Source organism: Colobus angolensis, unplaced genomic scaffold (genome assembly GCF_000951035.1).
Source record: "Colobus angolensis palliatus isolate OR3802 unplaced genomic scaffold, Cang.pa_1.0 Scaffold59, whole genome shotgun sequence".
Lineage (NCBI taxonomy): Eukaryota > Metazoa > Chordata > Mammalia > Primates > Cercopithecidae > Colobus > Colobus angolensis.
Genome location: NW_012119487.1, coordinates 7,382,538 through 7,405,155, shown reverse-complemented (window position 1 = coordinate 7,405,155; position 22,618 = coordinate 7,382,538). Strand labels below are relative to the sequence as shown.

Below are 22,618 nucleotides of genomic sequence, written 5' to 3'. Positions count from 1 at the left end.
CCGGGACATGCTCTGGCATTAGCATGACCCTCTAAAATGGTGGAGAAATTGCACTCTCGATGACATAGTTTTTAAAAAATTTTTCCTCCCTTAAAACTTGGAATCAAGGTCACATTCTATTAAATCTGGGGCCTCAAACTGGAACACGGCATGGCTTTAAATGAAATGATACTGAAAACATAGCCAAAAGTTCATAGAACACTTAATTGTATGTGAGTGTGCATGTATGTGAGGGAGAGGGAGAAACGGAGAGAGAGAGAGAAACATTAACCAGCCTGTTAAAATGATGTATATCCCAGGCCAGAAAGTGCACAGGAATTCAAAAGCTGACCAATAACCATCTCCACTAATTTGTTTCTTCTTGGTTCTTTCTGTACCAGGGATACTTCTGTTTACTTAGGGTAGTGATACATAGAAAAACTATTTTTGAAGTGCCAGCTCCAGGATAGGCACTTCACATTCACTGTAGTAAGTCTGCATAACAATTCTGTAAGTTGGAAATTTCTTAACATCTTGCCATTTCACAGACAGGAACACTGAGTCTCAAGCCATTAACTAATTTGCTCAGGATCTCCCAACTTGATCTCGGGTCAAGTTGCCTCTTAGACCCTCTATTTTGTTTGATCGACAGTTGCTACTATTTCCCCCCATCCACGTGAACTACTTACACCTGAGATGTTTATGTGCACCTGGTAGTCTATTAGCTGGGCAAAAGCATGCCTTAACATAAAACTGATCTTTAAGTCCAGAATACAGTGATAACTTGAGAATGAATCATTTTGCTGCTGTGTACTCCAAACCCACAGTCTTCTATGTTGGCCTTGCACTACCATCAATTCTTGAACTATTGCTCAAGATGCGATCAAAACATAAAACTCTAGTATCCACAGATCAACCTACTCATCAACCGCAAACACACAAATACAACATGCTCTTTTCTTTTGGTTTTCACATGCATCAAATCAGAGTTGAAATTCAATTCGACACATTTCAAGGTTTTATTTAGGGCAGGAAAGAACACTATGTAAGGCAGTGCCAGAGATCCAAAAATGGGTAATACAGCGTTTTCAGAGCCACCACATAAAGGTGTGAGGTTGTGTCCTGCCCAAGACTGCCTGATCCAAGGAGTGAATATGTCCAGAAATCCAGCCACGCTACCTGGATTTTCAAGCCATAGTCTCTGATGCTGACTTGCCTTTATTCAGATAAAAGGATACCTTTTTCTAACTCTCCCAAATGGCATCAAATGGCCTAGTGGAGCCCCAAGTTCACCTGCTGTTAAAGAGGTTACAATTGAATAGTGAAGAAAGACAAGAACACACATCTAATAAAAATATCAGTCAAATGTATTGATTATCCTAGAAAAGGACAATAGGGGTTATGGGAACCTTAAATCTCATCAAACAGAAAGATGAAGAAAGTCTTCATGAGATTAGAGATGTGTGAGAAACTCTTGAAAAAATGAGCAAGTTTTTTGGCATGTGAAGGTAGAAGGGAAGGCGCTCCAGGTTAGAAAATAACATTAGCACAAAAGTGGGAACTTCAGGGACTGGGGAGGTATCACCTTTGGCAAGGGTATGGAGTATTTGTTCAGAAGTAAGGGGAGGTCAGTGTAAAAGGTTGGCTGTGCAGTGTGAAAAGTCTCTGTGTTCGAACCTTAAGGACACACAGAGACAGCAAACTCTTTCCATGAGTAATGGGTGACTCCACAAGAGCTGTGCTTTCAGAGGAACAGTGTGGACTCACTGTGCTGGAATCAGTCGGAGGGGGATGAGGCAGGTGAGGAGGACTTGCTTGGACACTTTACCATGGCCTGTTCCAGAAGTGATGCCAGCCCCAGCCAGAGTGAGAGCACAGCAGAAGGAAGGAGGATGATGGATGTGAAAGATGTGAAGGATATGCATGGATTATTCACAAGTACAGAGAAACTGCTGTAGAAAACAATTTTACTCTGAGTAAAAGCCAGAGTCATTATCATAGCTAATAAGACCCTCCATGGTCCCCTCCATCCCTCCACACTTAACTCTGACCTCACCTCTCTCCCTCACTCTGCTCCAGCCATACCCCAGCCTCAATGGTCTTCTTCACACACACAAAGTTCTCTCCCACCTTATACTTGCTGTTCCCCGTGTCTGGTTCATTCTCCCTCCCAGGTATCACTTGGCTCATTTCCTCACTCCCTTTGCATCTCCAAGAAGCATCCATGGACCTTCCCTATGTGAACTAGCTCCTCTCCAGCCCTGCCACTCCTTACCCCAACTCACTGCATTTTTTTCCATAGCAATCTTCCACAGCTGGCATACATATTTGTTGCCTACTAATTTGTCTCCTTCAACTTCAAGTTTCTTGAGGACAGCAACTTTGTTTTACTCACTATAGTATCGCTAGTGCCTCGGATGTAATAGTTGTTCAACAAAAATATATTGACTAAAATAATGATATTATCAGCTATGTGAGTAGTTTTAACTTCATTGAAGTCAGAGAAGGCCGCATATAAAACACATAGCTTTGGGAGATACTGAGTTCCTTGATACGAGGTGAGTTCATAATGAAGCAGGACAACTCACTGGAAGGAATGCTATAGTGAATAATAATGAACTTTTGGAGACCCTTTCAAGCCTGAGAACCTGCAGAACTAAGTATGGTGCTTTATGTGTGTGGTTTCTCAGGAAATGGAGTGTTGTAATAGAGCATGGCGGGTTAATGCACGAACTCTAGAACCAGACTACTGGGTCCAAACCCTGGCTCTGCCACTTACTGAATGTGCCATCTTGGGCTTCTTTGTGCCTCTCTCAATATTTCTCACGTCTCATTTATATTAAGTGCTACATTGCTCTCCAGTCACTGTCTGACTTCCCAAAGTTAGGGTCCCAGGAATGACTACGTATCTCAGCTACTAAAAAATGGCTTATGAAAGCTACAAGTCAGTAAGAGATCTTTTTATTTGTTTTTTAATTTATGGTTTCAGGTGTCTGGATGTATAATTTGTAGATGATTTATTAAATGTATTTTTCCAAACTAGAATAATAGAATCCAAAATATCCACCTCAGCATGATGTAACATTACATTAGCCATGAGATATAAGTAGCATGATTTAAAAAGCAAATTGAATTACATATGTGTGTAATACTTTAGAACTGTACTGGCCAGTGGCATGGCTAGCTACATGTCGCTATTTAAACCACTGAAATTAAGTAGCATTTAAGATTCAGTTTTTCAGTCTTATTGGTCACTTTAAAGGCTAGATGGCAACCTGTAGTACCTAGTGGCTACCACATCAGACAATGCAGATGTAGAACATTTCCATCATTGTCGAAAGTTGCATTGGGCTGTGCTATTGTATAACTGGATAAATTCAGCAATTAAATTGTCTTTTGAAGAAAATAACCAGTGTTCCACACAGCTAATGCAACTTTATAGGCATATTCTGGCTGAGTTAACAAACATTTCTGCCAACTCCAAAATTTTACCCTAGCCCACTCTTTTCTTCAGCTCCATGCTTTAGAAAAGAAAAGGTTGCTTTACCCTACAGATCCCTTTTGCTTCTCTCTGAATCAGTGGGATAGAACATCTCCTACCAGCCAAACTACTTGGGAGTCTCCATTTGTTCTAACTGTCCTGGGAACATAACTAATGATGGCACATATCTTAGTCTCTCTCATGTCAGGGAAGCATGGTGTTTGAGAATTTGAAGCCACAAAAGGGCAATTCCCCCACCCCCGACTTCCTTTTCTTTGCCCTCAAACTTTTTTTTTTTTTTTTTTAAGATGGAGTCTTGTTCTATCGCTCAGGCTGGAATGAAGTGGTGCAATCTCAGCTCACCACAACTTTTGCCTCCCAGGTTAAAGCGATTCTCCTGTCTCAGCCTGATAAGTAGCTGGGATTACAAGTGTGTGCCACCATGCCTGGCTCAATTTTTGTATTTTTAGTGGAGAAGAGCTTTCACCATGTTGGCCAGACTGATCTCGAACTTCTGACCTCAAGAGATCCGCCCACCTCGGCCTCCCAAAGTGCTGGGGTTACAGGCATAAGCCACCATGCCCAGCTGCAAACTTTTTGAGAGAATAATCTATACACATCATCTCCATCAATCACTCTTTAACCCCTTCCTGTCTGGCACTTCTTAAGCACTATGCTGGGTATGGGGTTGCAAAAGTAGATATTTAGGAAACTGAGACTCAGAGAGATTCAGTAACTAGATGACTTATCTAGTGAGTAATGGACCCCGAATTCAAACTCAGATTTGTCAGCCTTGAAACTTTGTGGTTGTCATCCTTGCATATCATTATGCTGCTACCCATGGGTCACAAGTCACCAATACATCCTACGTATTGACTTTCTAGGTCCAGGCTCAGTCATCCCTGCCCCCAGCTTCCCTGTGCCAGGTCACCTATCAAGGTAGAGAAAGCATGAACAATGTTGAGTTAATAAGCAATATTTCCCCATTGTGAAGACCACTTGGATATTCTAAAAAGCTATCTAAATTTTCTTACGGATTATTCTAATGGTTATTGATTCGCTACCTATGAAGTCGCTACTTGGAAGTCATTTGTACCCTAAGATAACTTGCCTAACTATTCAGGAAGCACTTTGAGTTGCACGTATTAAATTGTGGTATGGGGGAAATTCTCTAACTGGAACAGTCTTTTATGTGTATAAACATTTTTAAACCGGCAATTGTCTTCAGAAGGGCACGTTGACGCAACATAATTGGTAGTCATTAAAAAGTCAACACAGTCCCTTTTTTCACTCATTTTTTTTTGCATTTGAATATTTGACTGTTGTGTAGACAAAGAAAAGGAAGCTTGTTTATATTAAATTATCTTAGAAGAAAATTGAATTTGAAGAACATTAGCAAATTGCAGTTAATGTGAACTATTGTCATTACTCGGAACTATCTTTCAGGGGTTAGAAATGTTTTTATTATACGCACTTGGAATAAAAATTTGACCTGTAGATTTCTTTCAAGAATGTGCTTCATCATTGCTAATGCATAGCAATGTAACCTAAAGATTGAGTGGCAGGACCAGATTAAAAATGAAAAACAAACTGTCTTCAGCAAGGAGCCAAATGTGGCAAATCACACACCATAGTACATTGGCCACCAGACTGAATTCTGACTGGAAAAGATGTACTCAATCTCAGGTAGGCTCACACTGTGGGAGACTTGAGAATAACCATCTATTTTCTAAACTAGTCTTGTGTTTTGCCAGGCCAAATATCCCAGGCACACGTAGAAGCTTTTATGGGCATGGACCGTTATGGGTTACGAGATTCTCACCACCACCACCCTTTCCTTCTGAGCTAACCACTGGGAAACCCAGTGGTCTTTCTGGAGCAACATAGAAAGAAATGACCCCAAGATAGCTTCAGAGATGCCCTGGAGCCTTTCTCATTACCTCACCCAACCCTAAGCCCTTCATCATCTGGATGGTCTGAATCTAAGAGTAGTGAGTCTCCCAGCTGACAGATGACTCATCATGTCATTTAAGTTTGTCAGTCAATGGAAACCAGAGCTCCAAAGTCTCTGTCCAGGACTCTCCCCAGGGAAGCTATTAAGGAAAATGCTGCCTTGCCAGACATTTCTGTCCAGCTGGCCTAACTGGTATGTGCAAGGGCATCTGCTTATACTCAGGGCCTGGCATGAGGAGAGGGCCCTGGAAGGGTGCTCAAGAAGGTTTGCCCTCAGTTTTCCTACAATTTGCTATGAACAACAGGCAGGAGAGAAAATAGGCTTAGCTACTAAAAAAGCCACAAGGAAAGCAATGAGCACCTTGAAACATAAACCGGTAAAAAGACATTAAACTTTCACATTGAAAATGGATTTGGGTTTACTCTTTGGCGTAGCAGGCTGAACACTGTGCAGTAGAAAAATATTACATTTGGGGACAAAGAACTTGGATTCCCACCCCAACCTGCACTTAGATATGTGAACTTAAATTTTCCTGTAGCCTCACAGACACTCAGTTTCTTCATCTGTAAAATGAAAAGAAACAAAACAAAACTGTCCTTACTGTGCCTAACCTGTGGGTAGCCATAAACCATATGAAAGCACTTAGTAAACCATAAAGAAGATGCTTTTTTTCTCTCTCAAATGTTTATTTCTAACCACAAACCTCTCTCCCAAGTCCAAGCTCACATTCTCAACTGTCCATTCCACAGTTCTTTCCAAATGGCTCATAGGTGTGCTAAGATATCTGCTCAGCCCTTCCAGTAGCCAGGTGGTGACTGGTGTGGCCAGAAAACTCAGCAAACTGGCCCCAACTGCAGAAGCCTCCTCTAAGGTTCTGAACACTGCTTTAGATAGCATTTCCTATCTGGCCCTCAACCTGAGTTTATTGAAAGAGCAAATGAATACTCTTTCTTTAAAAGCCTGCTCCTGCTAGCTTTCCTCTTCTGTTAGGGCTGACAAGCTTTCAGATTGTGTATTTAATGCAGAGGCATCATCCTTGACATTTCATTTCACCTCTCTCCATCCTATTAATCACCATTTTTCTTTTCCTTCTAACATCTTGGTGTCCCACAGAACCAGGCTAACTCCCTTCATATGATCTTGAAGAACTTTCTCTACCAGGCTGTGGCTTACCATTCTTATCTGTGAAGTGAGAATATGTTATTTGCAGCTCTGTTGTAAGAATTAAGTAAGATTCTGTATTTACCAAATGTATGGTACATGCTAGCTTAGTTCTACCTTCCAGCTAAGCTAGATGCCTCACTGATGTTCCATAATACACACCGATCCCATTCCTACCTCCACAGCTTCAACCCTCTTATTTACCTTGCCTGGACTCTCCTCTCCCCACCCCCATTTCTGCCTGTCAGATCATATGCATCCTTCTCCAACCAGTTTCTAAATGCTGCCTACCTTTGGCATCCAGGAGTGAGCCCTACTTCCTCTGAACTGTAAGTAATTCTTGCACTTTATTTCAAAACTCATGAGACATTTGACATTCCTACCTCACATTCTACTTTCATATATGCCATGTCTTCTTATGGGCTTTCATGTTCATCTTCCTTACATATTCTATTTACTTAACAAATCATTTTTAAATGACTAAAAGAAATGACTAATCAATCAAATAAATAATGACTGTTGCCCGGACCCGGCACAAGACAATGGAAAGTGATTAGAAAGTGATGAAATGATTTAAACAAAGAGACACCAAAGACACTTCATATTTTGTGTGCTAATTTTTTAATGAACATCTTATAATCTTACAAAATAACTGGCTGTAGCTGTTTTACATTACAATACAGTAGATCAGCTCCTTTCACTACATTCCCAATCAAGCCATCCCCTTGGGTGTTAACTAATGCACTCAATAATGATCACAAAGAATACAGGAAGTGCCAAGTTCAATGCCTTATAATAGAAAAAAGAGAAGAAGAGAATCAGGAAGAGCTCTTTACTTTCACAATCCCCTTACTGTCATTTCTGTCAGTATCTGCCCATTCTCCTCACCCTGTCCCCTTAGCTGCCTTTCTGATTGGAAGCTGTCATGCCAGTTGTCAGAGCCAGCTAGCCCTGGGCCACCTGGGCACAATCAAACACACAGAAGAGTCTCTGAGAAAGTCTGTCAATGACCACATGGGTGGATAAGAGCAGCAGAATGTGGACCACCACATGGAGTGAGGGTGAGTTGATGTTGCTGGGATCTGTGACCACAGCGTCTTAGTCCTTCCACTTTATCAGTGACCTGAGTTGCTCAAAACATCAGGTCCCAGGAACAAAGACTGGAAGAACCTGCTGTCTCTGAATAGCTATAGCTGACTATGGCTGGGAAGCCTTATAGCCTAAGAGGCTCTTCACACACAACAGGAATTTTCCTTTTGCCTTCCCAGAGCAGTGGTGAATTGCAGAGAATAAAATATTTTAAAATGAAGTTTAAAACAGAAACGTTCTTACTGTTGCTCTTGTGGAGAGACCACATAAAGACACACACTGGCATGAACCACAGGCTCCATGTTCCTGAGCTGAGTAATGCCCAGGATAACAACTCCTCTGCATCAATCTCAGACAAGGTAGGATTCCCCAAGGCAGAACTTAGCACACGTCCAGCAATTTGGACATTTTCCCCAAGAAAACAATTTTATAAAATTTTGAAAATAGAGTGTCTAAACTTTTCCATTGTCCTTTGCATATTGAAGCCTATCAGAATCCCAAGAACAAATATGTTTGTCTTCTTGGAGGCACTAAGCATGTGTCAAGACAACGAATAGTATCTGAACGACACTTTCTTTATGCTAGCGATTAGAGGACAAAAGGTTTTTTTTGAATGGGTGAACTCTGCTCTTTCCTTTTCCCAATAACTTTGCCACCCTCATTCCACAACCCACAGATTAATGTGGGTATATCGCCTTATTCGTGTTTTACTCCCTTTCAGGGTATTGTTCTTCCCTACGTGATAGTGTGGATAATATTTCTATAGTTGTGGTAGTATTTCCTATTCCTATTTGCACAGCCATTGCTCTAGTGTTGATGGGAAGAGTGGAAAAACTGTGGTCAAAGCAAAAGAGCGGAAGATGGGAAGAGACCACAGTTGAGCTCTAAATTTTGTCTGTTCTTGGTTTCCACTGGAGAAGAAGCTTCAAGGGAGACAAGCCTCACAGCCTTCCTAAAATGAGTAAAACTAGACTGTTAAACAGAAATTGGCTCCTTACTCTCTTTCCCTAGGGTCTAATCCAGAAACTGTTACAAGAAAATGTAACTGCAATAGACCACATCCCAGTGAGCCTGGGACGTAAATAGAGAGAGGCTTAATGTGGTCATTTCATGTGCAGTCCATCTATCGGATAAGAAAGGGTAAAAACAACAAAATGGACCTTAAATATCTGAAATTCTTCTGTCTCCCCACAGAGTGTCACCCTTGCTCCATGCATTTCTATAACTTGCTCAAGTCAAAATCTCCGGCTCACAGATTTTGTACATGATACTTCAAGAGAATTTATCTCAGATTCTTCATTGCTCAAGGGACCCACTTTGGTCTTCTTTGGAGACTTGGAACAAGGACCGAGTTTCCCTGATCACTTCCATTCTCATTCCCTGGGCCTGGATTTAATCCTGACAGTTCTTGCCTGTTCTTTCATCTCCTCCTATCTTTCCCCTGTATCATTTCCATAACATTTTTCCCGCAGAAAAATCAACATTTGGTCATGTGATTGCGAGTGATGGCCAGACTTGGAGACTTCTAACAAGAAGTGGGACTACAGGCCAAGCGTGAGGAGCATGTGAGTTCCTGTAATCCTGGTGATCAGAGAATGGGCCATAGTACAAACTTGCTGACTGGCTGACAGCCACACTTGAAACAGGCATGTATGGAAGTGCAGAAAATCCTGGGTCTCACCAACTCCAATTGGGAGTTCTGAGAAGTGGCCACAAGTTAGTATATTCTTTGTGGACAGATATTTAAGAACCATAGTCTAGTTCTCCTGGACCCATCACCAGTGGTACTCAGACCCAACTTCCTACGCCTCTTAGTACCATCATTCCAACTCTCCATCTCCTTGGTCATAAAATGGGCCCAGCTCCCAGGTCATAACAAAAAGATGATTAGCTTTACATGCTAGCATCCAGAATTTCATTTAACTACTCTCTCTCTTTCTGCACTTCCCATTCAACCTGCCAATCCCCATCCATAGAAAGATGGGAAAATAAGTTGCCTTTCTGTCCTCAAAGTCTCAGCATTCATTTTGAATGTGAACTTCACAGCAGCATGTGTGGAACAATGAATAATTTTTAGCTTAGTAAACAGCAAAAAATATAATATATATAATATATTTATATAATTATGTTTAAATACTTATAAAGAATTAATAACTAACTTCATTATTTAAGGGCAGCTACAGAAAAAGAAAAAGAGCCAGTTGAGAGCAGATAAGCTCTGAAAGATGGCAATCCATTCGAAATGGGCATTAACAGAGTATCCCTGCCAACTTCTCCTCTAGCATTTTGGTAATGGTGTACAAGTTGGGTGGGACTGAATAGTTGGCAGGGTGTAGAGTGGGGAGCAGGGTAAGAGTTGAAGATAGGATTTAATAGAATATAAATGAGGGAGGAGGGTCCTTATATATCTATTGTATGTCCCCTTCCATGTTAATCAACTGCCACTTTAAAGAAACTTTTGCCTATGATTCTCTCCTACTTGGGCTATTCGATGAACTAGTTGGCACCTATCAATATCCTCTGGCATTTCTTATAAGATCCTTCGTGCTCTTCCTCCTTCCTCCATTTCATGACTGTTCTTCATTCACCCTTTGTTTCCTCCTGGGTCAGCCTCTCTTTCTTACTGCCTCTGAGGCAGTGGAGGGAGGGGCTTGTTCCCACAGTTACTGATTTTCTTCTGCCTTGGGGTCCCGGCAGGTGCACTCATCCAGGTCACAGTCAGCAGCAAATGGAATGACCTAGGGGAATGAAAGGGAAGTTGAAATGTGATAGCTTCACACTTTTCAACCAGCTTTCACTTTCCTCCCTTGGTCCCAGAGGAACTGTAGAATTATGTGCTAATATCACAAACTGGAAATTAACACACAGTTTTGCCACTCACACATCATGTCACCATGTAGCTTTGGCAAAGTAATTGTTCCTTGCTTCACTTTTCTCATATATAAACTGGGGAGGACAATAGAAACTACCCCAGAGGGTGTTCGTGTGATTTAAATAATACGAGTATAAAGCTCTTCTATGTTGCCAAGCATTTATAACTACTATTCTATCAGTTCTAATGTTACTACTCATACCTAAAAATCCTGCTCTTACTGTTACTGTCACTTTCCCTGTGAAGTAGGAAAGATGAACCGGTAGCATTAGCATTTTCTCTTTACAAGGAAGGGCAAGAGATGTGGGGTGACTTAATTCAAGGTAATGACACTACTATGTGGGAAGCCGAGACTAGTTACAGACTAGCTCTCCGACTCCAAATCCTCAGTGTTCTTGGAACCATAGAAACATCTTTGCCACCCTCACAAAGGATGAGTTTTTGCTCTTCTTGAGTCCAGGATACACTTTGGCTTGGTGGAATAATACATCTCCCCACCCATTGTTTGTGGCTGTATTGCCTTCCTTCTATGTAACTATCTCTTCCTCATGCCAGAGATAGTCTGGAAAAAGTTACTCTCTTCTGCTTGCACTGCTACAAACAGATAAGTGCTACTTTTTGAGTGTCCATAACTAGTATCAGAGAAAATTGGGCATTTGGGAAATGTGATATAAAAGTGGCAATGATTTTTCCCTTTGGGGCATTAACAATCTAATGAGATAAAAATAAATAGGCATATCACATACAATACTAGTCCAAGCACACTAAAGAGATGGGCTTAGTGATTGGGCAAGTGGGTAGGAGAATGGGTGGGGTTGTGTGGGGAGATTTTCCAGCATATTTGCACATTACTTTAAAATGTGATTTAGGAGTCATCAGAGGGGCGAAGTGCCTTTTCGATCCTAATTCCTGTGTATGCTGGCCACAGGCACTGAAATTTATTACAGACAATTACTAGATTTTCAGAGTGTGAGATGGGGAGAGAACTGCTTTATTTTTTCCTAAGTTATCTCGTCTTCCTGTACAGAGATAGCTGGCCTGATTTCTGACCTTCGGTCCAAGCTCTTGATCTGTTTCTTAGTTTAGTATTTATTGGTTTTTAGAGCAAAAGAGAGCCAAATTAAATAGTGATATGATAAGCCCCTGAGCACTCTGCATTAAATAAGTTGATTCACATAAGTGGCGAGAACAGTGCCTGCCACATATTGAGTGAGGATTAAACATTAGCGAGGAAGCGATGTAGTATTCAAGTCTGCATGTAGGTGATCATGGTAGGTGTGGTTTTATCGTGGAGACACATACAAGGAAGGAAATAACATCTCTTGCTTATTTCAGATTTATCATATTGACCCAACTAGCTTCAAATACCTTTGGAGCACTTAGATTTTTATCCATATTATTACAAAATTTCAGCTTATTCTATTTTATAAGGCTTAGCTTGAGCCTATCTGCTAATTTAACAGAGCCAAGAATGACAGGGATAAAGGGCATTAAGAAAGGATTATTGGCCGGACGCGGTGGCTCAAGCCTGTAATCCCAGCACTTTGGGAGGCCGAGACAGGTGGATCACGAGGTCAGGAGATCGAGACCATCCTGGCTAACACGGTGAAACCCCGTCTCTACTAAAAAATACTAAAAAACTAGCCGGGCGAGGTGGCGGGCGCCTGTAGTCCCAGCTACTCTGGAGGCGAGGCAGGAGAATGGCGTAAACCCGGGAGGCGGAGCTTGCAGTGAGCTGAGATCCAGCCACTGCACTCCATCCCCGGTGACAGAGCGAGACTCTGTCTCAAAAAAAAAAAAAAAAAAAAAAAAGAAAGGATTATTGCTCAGGATACAATCCAGAGAGTGCTTGCTCAGGTGACTGGTGTGGCAGCCATTTAACATGTGTCTGCGAGATGCTTGTAATACACTCTATAAAATGCTTAATGTAATTATGAAGACGGATAGTAACTGAACAGCACTTTGTTGGTAATCCCACCTCTCCCAGGGGTAAAGACGATTACTTTCCCTGCCTACAGAGACATTTCTTGGCCAATGATAAGCAGGTATGAGTCTTTCCGCAGCAAAAACCATGGCTTTTCTGAAAGAATCACTGAACCGACAAAGGACTGGGGTTGTCTAAGAAGCTATGCTACCCTTAACCCTGTCACTTTAGAAGCTCCAATGTTTGTCCATTATAATTCCCTCCTAATTGTTGAATACAAACCCATTATTACACACCATGAAGGAGAGCTAGCCAAAGACCCTGCCTTTATTACTGAAGCCACTGCCTCCCCCATCTCCAGGTTCTCTCACTCACCTTCTTGGAGGAGAGTGTGGAAGAGCAGCAGTCTCCCCCGTCATAGTGGCAGTAGGCTCGGTTGTTGATAGTGTCACACCAACCATCTGCTTGGAAGGGCTGTAGGGAGGTTAGAAGGCAACATCTCAATACAGTCTTATTATATCTTGTTTGACTCTGCCACTCCTCCCATCCCAGCATAATCCATAAAACTCCAGAGATATTACAGAAAAGCACCAAAGGTGCAGGATACAGATTGACCTAACATTTGAAAAAATCTCAAGACCACTAAGTCCAAGGAATTGTCCTATTTCACTGGCAGCACTGCTCCTGGCCTGCTCTAAGGTCTGAGATAGGTCATTTAAACTCTTTGATCAACTTTTCTGCCTTCTTGTAATAAGAGGTCGTTATATTATGTAGGTTACAAAACAGTTCCACATATTTTTAACTCTGTTGAGCATGGGAGAAAGCCTGTGCAGCAGTGCAGTTGGCCCTAAAAATCCTGGTTTTTAATAAGGAAATGAGCATGCATAGAGATGATAAGAATTGCCCAGGTCACATAGCAAGTGTCAGATAGAGCTTAGTATTAGATGTCATGTATCTTGACTTTGTACTGCTTCTCACGTATTAACCTCCACCCCTCTCCTGGTGCACTGAAGACTGATACTTAGACACCTGAGTAGTCCTTGGGTGCTACGAAGACTCAAATAGTGTCTGTCCAGCCCACAGTGGTGCTCAGGTTGAGGACACCAGTACTGTAACACAAATATTCCCACAGGTACAGCCAACTCATGCACAGAAACTAGACACAGGGTTAGAGGAGAGAAAGCTGTACTGTTTCCATCCACTACTGTTACTGCAGTAAGTCAGCATGGACTAAAGTGGGAAAGGGGTCCAGGCCAAACCAGAGTTAATGGAGTGTTTCACCCCAAAAGAGAATGTACAATAAGAACAGCAACAAGTTGTTTAAAAATAGCTCAGCAGCCCAGTGCATTATTTCTCCAGAAAACTACCTCTGGAGGGAAACGCTGTCCTGCTGCATCCTAGAGGGTACATCAGCCAGCCCACCTACTCAATAAACTGGCTGCTCCTCATCCTGAGCGATGCTCAGCCATAAAGTCCTAAGAAACATCTTGTGGTCAAACTCTTTGGGCCACAGAACTCGTGAGTTCACTCAACTCAAAAATGGCCATTAAATAACTCTCAGCAATTGAGTTACATCAGAATGAGTTTATCCAAGTTATTACTTCAATGTTTTGATTTATTCTATGGGATCCTGAGGTCATTTGAACATCATTCCAGATGTATGCCAGTTTGCCAACCGCTGAGAAGCTGCTACTTGTGGGGTGGAACTCAACAGCTGCTGCACAGCTGCATAGCAATGTCAGTTGTGAGCAGGAAGTGAAAATTAATTCTGTTTTCAACACAGGCCTCACTGGGATAAAAGACAAAGATTCTGTGATGAGCATTTGTCCTTAATGCTGTAACCAGTTATTCTGACTCTAGAGAACTTAGAATAACTATAGAATCAAGACTCAGGTTCTGAACTGCAGCCAAATAATCGAAGTCAAAGATAACTAGTGCATCCTTAACACCTATAGATGCTCTTGGGTTCTCGCAGGATGACTAGATACAACTATGGAGTTTCCCCAGGGTTTTATTTTTCTTTTTTCAAGTGTTTGGAGTGTATCTTATTCATCTAACACTACATCTGTTACTTTTCCTCCAACCCTGACTGACTCATTGGCAAAACCTCATAAGTTTCTTCTTTTTTTCCCGTGTAATTGTCTATAAAAATCTAAGAAGCACCCAAAATACTTTTCTTACATGTATAAGTCTGGTATTCAGAATGGAAATTAAAGGTATATCTAAAGATATCTTTCTTTTCATAAGAACAATCTAAATATTTGAATGGGTTAGTAAAGGATCCCAGGGAATTTTTCTTTCTCAAGTCTTCACCAAGGGTCACTTCTAATCTCAAAAACGTTAGAGAATGTATGTTGAAAAGAGCAGTAATGACCTAAGTGACCTTCTCCAGGCCCCACTGGACTTCCTTTGCTATAGCCTGGGAATTATTTCTAAAAGCTCCTTCTCTTCTGTCTTAAAGAGCCATCTGGAAAGAGAACGAAGTTTATAGAAAAGAGCAGAAATACAGAAAAAAGGCTGGAAAGACCCAAGTTTTAATTTACTATATACCTATTAGAATTAATTGCTCCTCCCCCAACCTGCCAAAAACAACCACTCCACCCTCAACAAACAGAGTCTCCTATGGCAACATGAGCCTGGGAAGCTTGACAGTTTGAGTCCAAGGTTACAATGAAAAAAATAGGAAAGGAAAAATGACTAATTGATCCCAAATTTAAAAATATCTGAAGATGGAATATAGAGTAGAAAATTTTAATTTCAATAATTGAAAGATGTCAGTCTTAGGATATCACTCTAACCCACAGACATCTTTTCCAAGAAAAGGTACTGGGCTTGGTTTCTCTGCACAATGTGTACGTGGGTGAACTTCACCGCCCGTATGTATACCTTGCTTATCTTGTAACATCAGAAAATAAAGTGTTTCACATAAGTGCACTTTTCAAATATCTGAAGCTTATCCTGGTAAGGGTCACTTTTTAATTTTTATTTTAACCATCTTGGTAAAAGAAAAATATCTTTATAAAACGCCCATCTTTTTGCCTTTTAACAACATATAGAACCAAAAGTCATAAACACAACTGTATATTAATTTCACTGTATAGAAAAGCTCTCCCCTTTGCTAAATGTGCCTCCTTTAAAACACACACACACACACACGCGCACACACACACACACATCCCTCAGAGATGATTTATCTTTGAGCCAGAAAGGCAAGCCCTTAGTATTATACCTACAGTGAATACTTAAATCTGAGAGAGCACTTGGACTACTCCTCTTATGATGCATAAGCCTAATGATATCGATTTTCATTGCTATAGGAAGCCTTTTCTTGCCATGGTTCTTTTAACTGTGTTCCAGGCAGATGAAATGGACAAGTAATGACTGTGTGCAAGCGGTGGAATACGTAAAGGAAAGGCTGTCAGTCTGCCGTACGAATACCGCTTTGGAAACTTCTCAAAAGCAGATGTAATTTCTTCTGCATGTTATATAACCTGGCGAAGTTTCCCATTTTGAGGCTGCTGTGGGGAGTTAGCCATAGAGATAGTGTGGCCTTGTCTGCTGTCTATGGGTATATACAGTTAGCCATTCAATCATTCCATAGTCTTTATTCCACACCTATATGTGCCAGGCATTGTTATGGAGTCACAGAGATAAAAGAAACATAGTTCCAGCCCTTGGGGGGACCCACCATAGCAATTTTTTTTTTAGCTCATGTGATAGCTCAGTGTAGCATCAGGATGTGAACAGGAGTTAAATACCTAATCCAGATTTGGGGGGTGAGGGAAATCTGCTTTCAGGAGCTGGCTCCACAACATCTAGGCCCTATGGAGAAGAGCTTAGGACTGGATGATTCTGAGGAATCTGAAAGATCTGTCTAAGAAGAAGAAGAAATAGAGGGGTGAGTGGTCTCAGACTGCCTATTACAGAGCCCAGGCTCTGGAATAGTTCCACAAACATTGACTGACTGGCTGATAAGATCTCTCTTTCTTGAACCGGATTAAGAACATCGCTCTTCCACAGCTTGCAACAGAACTCAAGACCACGTTGATGTTTTAGAAAGGTTAGTTTGGACTTTAGAACTTCTGCTTTACTAACCTACAGGTTGGAATTTTAGCCAAAAGGGACTGTATCTCTGAAGATAAGGCATGGGACTGAATCCTATTTTATTATCTTGATGAGTGTTTTAGACCAAGAGAGGATGCTAATCAAATTTTTGCTTGAGGCCAAGCACTATTTTCTCTCTTCCACATCATTTTCAAAAAAAAATCTTCTTGTTATGTGAATGACAAATCAGAGCCACTTCAATTTCTTCATATTAATTCGGTTCTATCAGGCCCCAAAGAAGCTTTCCAAAGCAGTCATGGTACAGTGCCTGATGGAGTTCTTGTAGCAAATAGAAGTTCTATGTAAATGTACACAAATCTGTACACTAATTTTCTTTTTCTCTGGCTCTTCAATGAACAGTGACTTCTGGCCTGATCTTCAATCTCCTTTGCATCCCATGATTGACCTTGTTGTGCTCACATATCCTGGGCTTCATATCCAAATAATGCAAAGAACATTAAGACTAGAGCCCTAGTACAAGCTCTCTCTTAGAATCTTGGGGGCAGAACCTGGGGGGCCTGTAGGACTCCTCAGGGACTCCTGATAATGAGACCAATAGCTGCTTATCAAAAAGAGGAAAGACTACCAGGCACGGTGACTCACACCTGTAATCCCAGCACTTTGGGAGGCCGAGGCGGGTGGACCACCTGAAGTCAGGAGTTCGAGACCAGCCTGACAAACATGAAGAAATTCCTCTCTACTAAAAATACAAAACTAGCTGGGCGTGGTGGTGCCTGCCTGTAATCCCAATTACTTGGGAGGCTGAGGCAGGAGAATCGCTTGAACCTGGGAGGCAGAGGTTGCAGTGAGTCCAGATTGTGTCATTGCACTCCAGTCTAGGTGACAAGAGTGAAACTCCGTCTCAAAAACAACAACAACAGCAACAACAACAACAACAACAATGAAAGGCGAGTGCTTGTGAGAATGTGGAGGAAAGGGAACCCTTTCAAACTGTTGTTGGGAATGTAAATTATGTGATCCAGCAATCCCACAACTGGGTATATATCCAAAGGAAATCAAATCAGTATGTTGAAGTGATTTTTTTGAAGGATGATAAATATATGAAATTCTAAGGCTAGATAACACCTTGAAGATTATTAAGTAGACAACTTTTATTTTACAAATGATGAAATGAAGCCTTAAAATGGTGAACTGTCTTGTTTTCAAGGATAGTTAGTAGCAATCCTGGGAGCAGATTCCAAATCTCTAGATACTGGGTCTTCTGTTCTTTCTACTGTGCCATACCACCACTATTTGATGGTTTCGTTAGTCTTTTAATTTATTGGGAAAGAAGGGTAAATTCTTTCCACACCTTTACAAAAGGGGCGTGGTACGGGTATATTAAGTGAACCTAGCAATCTAACACAGAGACAAAGAAATGGTCATGCAGAATCTCAATTCCTCTGGACCCCCCACAACTTCACTTCCTTTTTTTTTGAGATGAAGTTTCCCTTTTGTTGCCTAGGCTGGAGTGCAGTGGCGTGATCTCGGCTCACTGCAACCTCCGCCTCCTGGGTTCAAGCGATTTTCCTGCCTCAGCCTCCTGAGCAGCTGGGATTACAGGATCGAGCCACCACGTCTGGCTAATTTTGTGTATTTCTAGTAGAGACGGGGTTTCACCATGTTGGCCAGGCTGGTCTCGAACTCCTGACCTCAGGTGATCCACCCATCTCAGCCTCCCAAAGTGCTGAGATTGCAGGTGTGAGCCACCACACCCAGCCCACAACTTCACTTCTATTTTTCTCAGCTGTGGGTCAAGGTTTATCCCAAATAGGCTGCCTGGCACTGTTGCTTCTTCTGAGACTTGGGGCTTGGTATATTCCCCTAGAAGCTGACATCCCCAGGAGGAAGCAACACTATGCTCCAATCCCATCAACAGATGCCTGCAGCACAGAAACACCTATTTCCAAGACTCAGAATGCTAAAGCCAAACGTTTTGCTGCTCATTGCTGTCATGTGCGGAAAAAAGGAAATGGTGTTGTTCCACTAGTCCACTGTTCATTCCTTGGGATGGAGGGTTTCAATGATGTCACATTTGTGGGTCTGCAAGTCTTCTTGGAAAATGTAAAATTCAAATAGACATATATCAAGATGGATTATGCAGGAATACTTTCTTAGGAACAATCTTCTCTGGAAAATTTCATTTGGCTTCCAGGACTCAGAGAGCTGTCCCTTCTTTGAGTTATGGTATATTTTATCCACATATTTATTATAGAGCTTAACCTCTGGAATGTATTTTCAAAGGCCTGGGATCTAATCAGCTTTTTAGTCCCAGCTACTAGTTTAGTGACTGATGTAGGTTGTTAACAAACAAATAAATATGATTGTCCTATTTTGAAGTGGGAGGCAAACTACTTTTTCCTAGCATACTTTATGACCAGATCCTTCCTTTTCATTATTCCTGTACTGTTAGAAAATTTGCTAGGTATGTTACTTTATGAGAATCACATAACTTAGACACAGGTCCAGATTTTCTGGGCATCTAGTCCATTTCTTACTATAAATGCATATACTGTAGACACTGGAGTTGAGATAAATCACATATATATACTCATACACATATATATACATATATGTAGGTCATGTGTATGTATATAATATATATGTAGATCATCTTCTAGGTGAAGAACATGGTACACATCTATACATTTGGAGGCATATCATACTTATATTTCAGCCAGGAAGTAGGACAAGGCAGTAGAATATACTATGTAAAAATTACCCCTCTATAAACCGCCTAAAATGTTAGATAAAACATAATAGTATTCTCTCAGTTTCACATCTGGCATGATAAGAAGAAAAAGAACATTTCCCAAAGGCCAAAAACGAAGAAACTGTAAACCAGAGCAGAAAGAAAGCAGTAAACCATGGCTGTCCTAGGAATGTTTGCAAATATCTATGATCAAGTGGTTGGGTTTTAACAGGTGATCTGGAATAAGGGCCTAGGTCTTGGCCCTTTGTAAGGTAGCGAGTTTTTATGTGACCCTGTTAGTACTTTAATAAAAAGACAGTGTTTATGAGGACTGATATGGAATGACACAATCACATTATGATGCTCCACAGGTAGCTTGGCTCACTTGGGAGCCAAGAGATTTGCTCCTGCCTACCAGCTCTGAAGTCTACACAATTCAAATCCAGGCCTTGGCTAAGTCACTAACAGTAAGACATTAAGGATCTTCTCTGTTTTTGGCCAACAGTTGAAGTTGTACGGAGTATCTCCTGGAAGGGCAAGGGTGGTATCTCCTGGAAGGGCAAGGGTGGAATCTAAAAACAAGAGATGAGAAGATGTAATTGAAAGGAAGGCAATGAAGATACACATCCTGCTGGATGATGAGAGGGATGCCGACTGCACGTCTACTTGTGTGGCCTCTCATGCATCACTGGTCCATGTGTGGTAGGACATCTTCCATGTAGGACCTCAAACCACTGCCTGTGCAACCCACCAGACCCTCTAAAAAGGCAACTATGTACCTCTGCAGGGGCTGAAAGAGAAGCCTGATTATAATCAGCTTATCTACATTTGACACCAAGATCAAAGCAAAGTCTTAGAAATAATCAAATAGGACAAAAAGCAATCTCCTCTGAGAGAAATTAGATGAAAAAAGAAAAGCAAGCAAATGTAAGATAAAAAAGACATCTTTCACCTGTATTGACTTCACTTACTCCAAGGTATCCAGGGTGTCATAGTTCCTGCCCCAGAAACGATCAAGGCTACAGAGCATGGCAATTAAAAGCACAGGATATGGCCGGATGCAGTGGCTCAAACCTATAATCCCAGCACTTTGGGAGGCTGAGGTGGGTGGATCACTTGAGGCCAGGAGTTTGAGACCAGCCTGGCCAACATGGTGAAACTCTGTCTCTAGGTGCGGTGGCACACGCCTGTAATCCCATCTACTTGGGAGGCTGAGGCAGGAGAATCACTTGAGCCTGGGAAGAGGAGATTGCAGTGAACCAAGATCACGCCACTGCACTCCTCCTGGGCGAGTGTGAGACTCTGTCTCAAAAAAAAAAAAAAAAAAAAAAGAAAGGATTATTGCTCAGGATACAATCCAGAGAGTGCTTGCTCAGGTGACTGGTGTGGCAGCCATTTAACATGTGTCTGCGAGATGCTTGTAATACACTCTATAAAATGCTTAATGTAATTATGAAGACGGATAGTAACTGAACAGCACTTTGTTGGTAATCCCACCTCTCCCAGGGGTAAAGACGATTACTTTCCCTGCCTACAGAGACATTTCTTGGCCAATGATAAGCAGGTATGAGTCTTTCCGCAGCAAAAACCATGGCTTTTCTGAAAGAATCACTGAACCGACAAAGGACTGGGGTTGTCTAAGAAGCTATGCTACCCTTAACCCTGTCACTTTAGAAGCTCCAATGTTTGTCCATTATAATTCCCTCCTAATTGTTGAATACAAACCCATTATTACACACCATGAAGGAGAGCTAGCCAAAGACCCTGCCTTTATTACTGAAGCCACTGCCTCCCCCATCTCCAGGTTCTCTCACTCACCTTCTTGGAGGAGAGTGTGGAAGAGCAGCAGTCTCCCCCGTCATAGTGGCAGTAGGCTCGGTTGTTGATAGTGTCACACCAACCATCTGCTTGGAAGGGCTGTAGGGAGGTTAGAAGGCAACATCTCAATACAGTCTTATTATATCTTGTTTGACTCTGCCACTCCTCCCATCCCAGCATAATCCATAAAACTCCAGAGATATTACAGAAAAGCACCAAAGGTGCAGGATACAGATTGACCTAACATTTGAAAAAATCTCAAGACCACTAAGTCCAAGGAATTGTCCTATTTCACTGGCAGCACTGCTCCTGGCCTGCTCTAAGGTCTGAGATAGGTCATTTAAACTCTTTGATCAACTTTTCTGCCTTCTTGTAATAAGAGGTCTTTATATTATGTAGGTTACAAAACAGTTCCACATATTTTTAACTCTGTTGAGCATGGGAGAAAGCCTGTGCAGCAGTGCAGTTGGCCCTAAAAATCCTGGTTTTTAATAAGGAAATGAGCATGCATAGAGATGATAAGAATTGCCCAGGTCACATAGCAAGTGTCAGATAGAGCTTAGTATTAGATGTCATGTATCTTGACTTTGTACTGCTTCTCACGTATTAACCTCCACCCCTCTCCTGGTGCACTGAAGACTGATACTTAGACACCTGAGTAGTCCTTGGGTGCTACGAAGACTCAAATAGTGTCTGTCCAGCCCACAGTGGTGCTCAGGTTGAGGACACCAGTACTGTAACACAAATATTCCCACAGGTACAGCCAACTCATGCACAGAAACTAGACACAGGGTTAGAGGAGAGAAAGCTGTACTGTTTCCATCCACTACTGTTACTGCAGTAAGTCAGCATGGACTAAAGTGGGAAAGGGGTCCAGGCCAAACCAGAGTTAATGGAGTGTTTCACCCCAAAAGAGAATGTACAATAAGAACAGCAACAAGTTGTTTAAAAATAGCTCAGCAGCCCAGTGCATTATTTCTCCAGAAAACTACCTCTGGAGGGAAACGCTGTCCTGCTGCATCCTAGAGGGTACATCAGCCAGCCCACCTACTCAATAAACTGGCTGCTCCTCATCCTGAGCGATGCTCAGCCATAAAGTCCTAAGAAACATCTTGTGGTCAAACTCTTTGGGCCACAGAACTCGTGAGTTCACTCAACTCAAAAATGGCCATTAAATAACTCTCAGCAATTGAGTTACATCAGACTGAGTTTATCCAAGTTATTACTTCAATGTTTTGATTTATTCTATGGGATCCTGAGGTCATTTGAACATCATTCCAGATGTATGCCAGTTTGCCAACCGCTGAGAAGCTGCTACTTGTGGGGTGGAACTCAACAGCTGCTGCACAGCTGCATAGCAATGTCAGTTGTGAGCAGGAAGTGAAAATTAATTCTGTTTTCAACACAGGCCTCACTGGGATAAAAGACAAAGATTCTGTGATGAGCATTTGTCCTTAATGCTGTAACCAGTTATTCTGACTCTAGAGAACTTAGAATAACTATAGAATCAAGACTCAGGTTCTGAACTGCAGCCAAATAATCGA

At 41.7% G+C, this 22,618-nt stretch overlaps 1 protein-coding gene across 3 annotated transcripts in view; it reads right to left on the bottom strand.

Moving 5' to 3' along the window:
- Window positions 1-7,177: 7,177 nt before the first annotated feature.
- PAPPA2 (pappalysin 2) overlaps window positions 7,178-22,618 on the bottom strand; it is a 417,104-nt gene continuing 401,663 nt past the window's right edge. For all 3 annotated transcript variants that reach the window (XR_001004080.1, XM_011962377.1, XM_011962378.1), the window contains 2 exons: window positions 21,075-21,173; window positions 7,178-10,402 (listed from right to left, as the gene is read on the bottom strand). Coding sequence is in view for 2 of the 3 variants with exons in the window: in XM_011962377.1 (XP_011817767.1) it covers window positions 10,328-10,402; window positions 21,075-21,173 (174 nt within the window). In the remaining variant the exon portion in view is untranslated. The remainder of the gene's footprint in view (window positions 10,403-21,074; window positions 21,174-22,618) is intronic.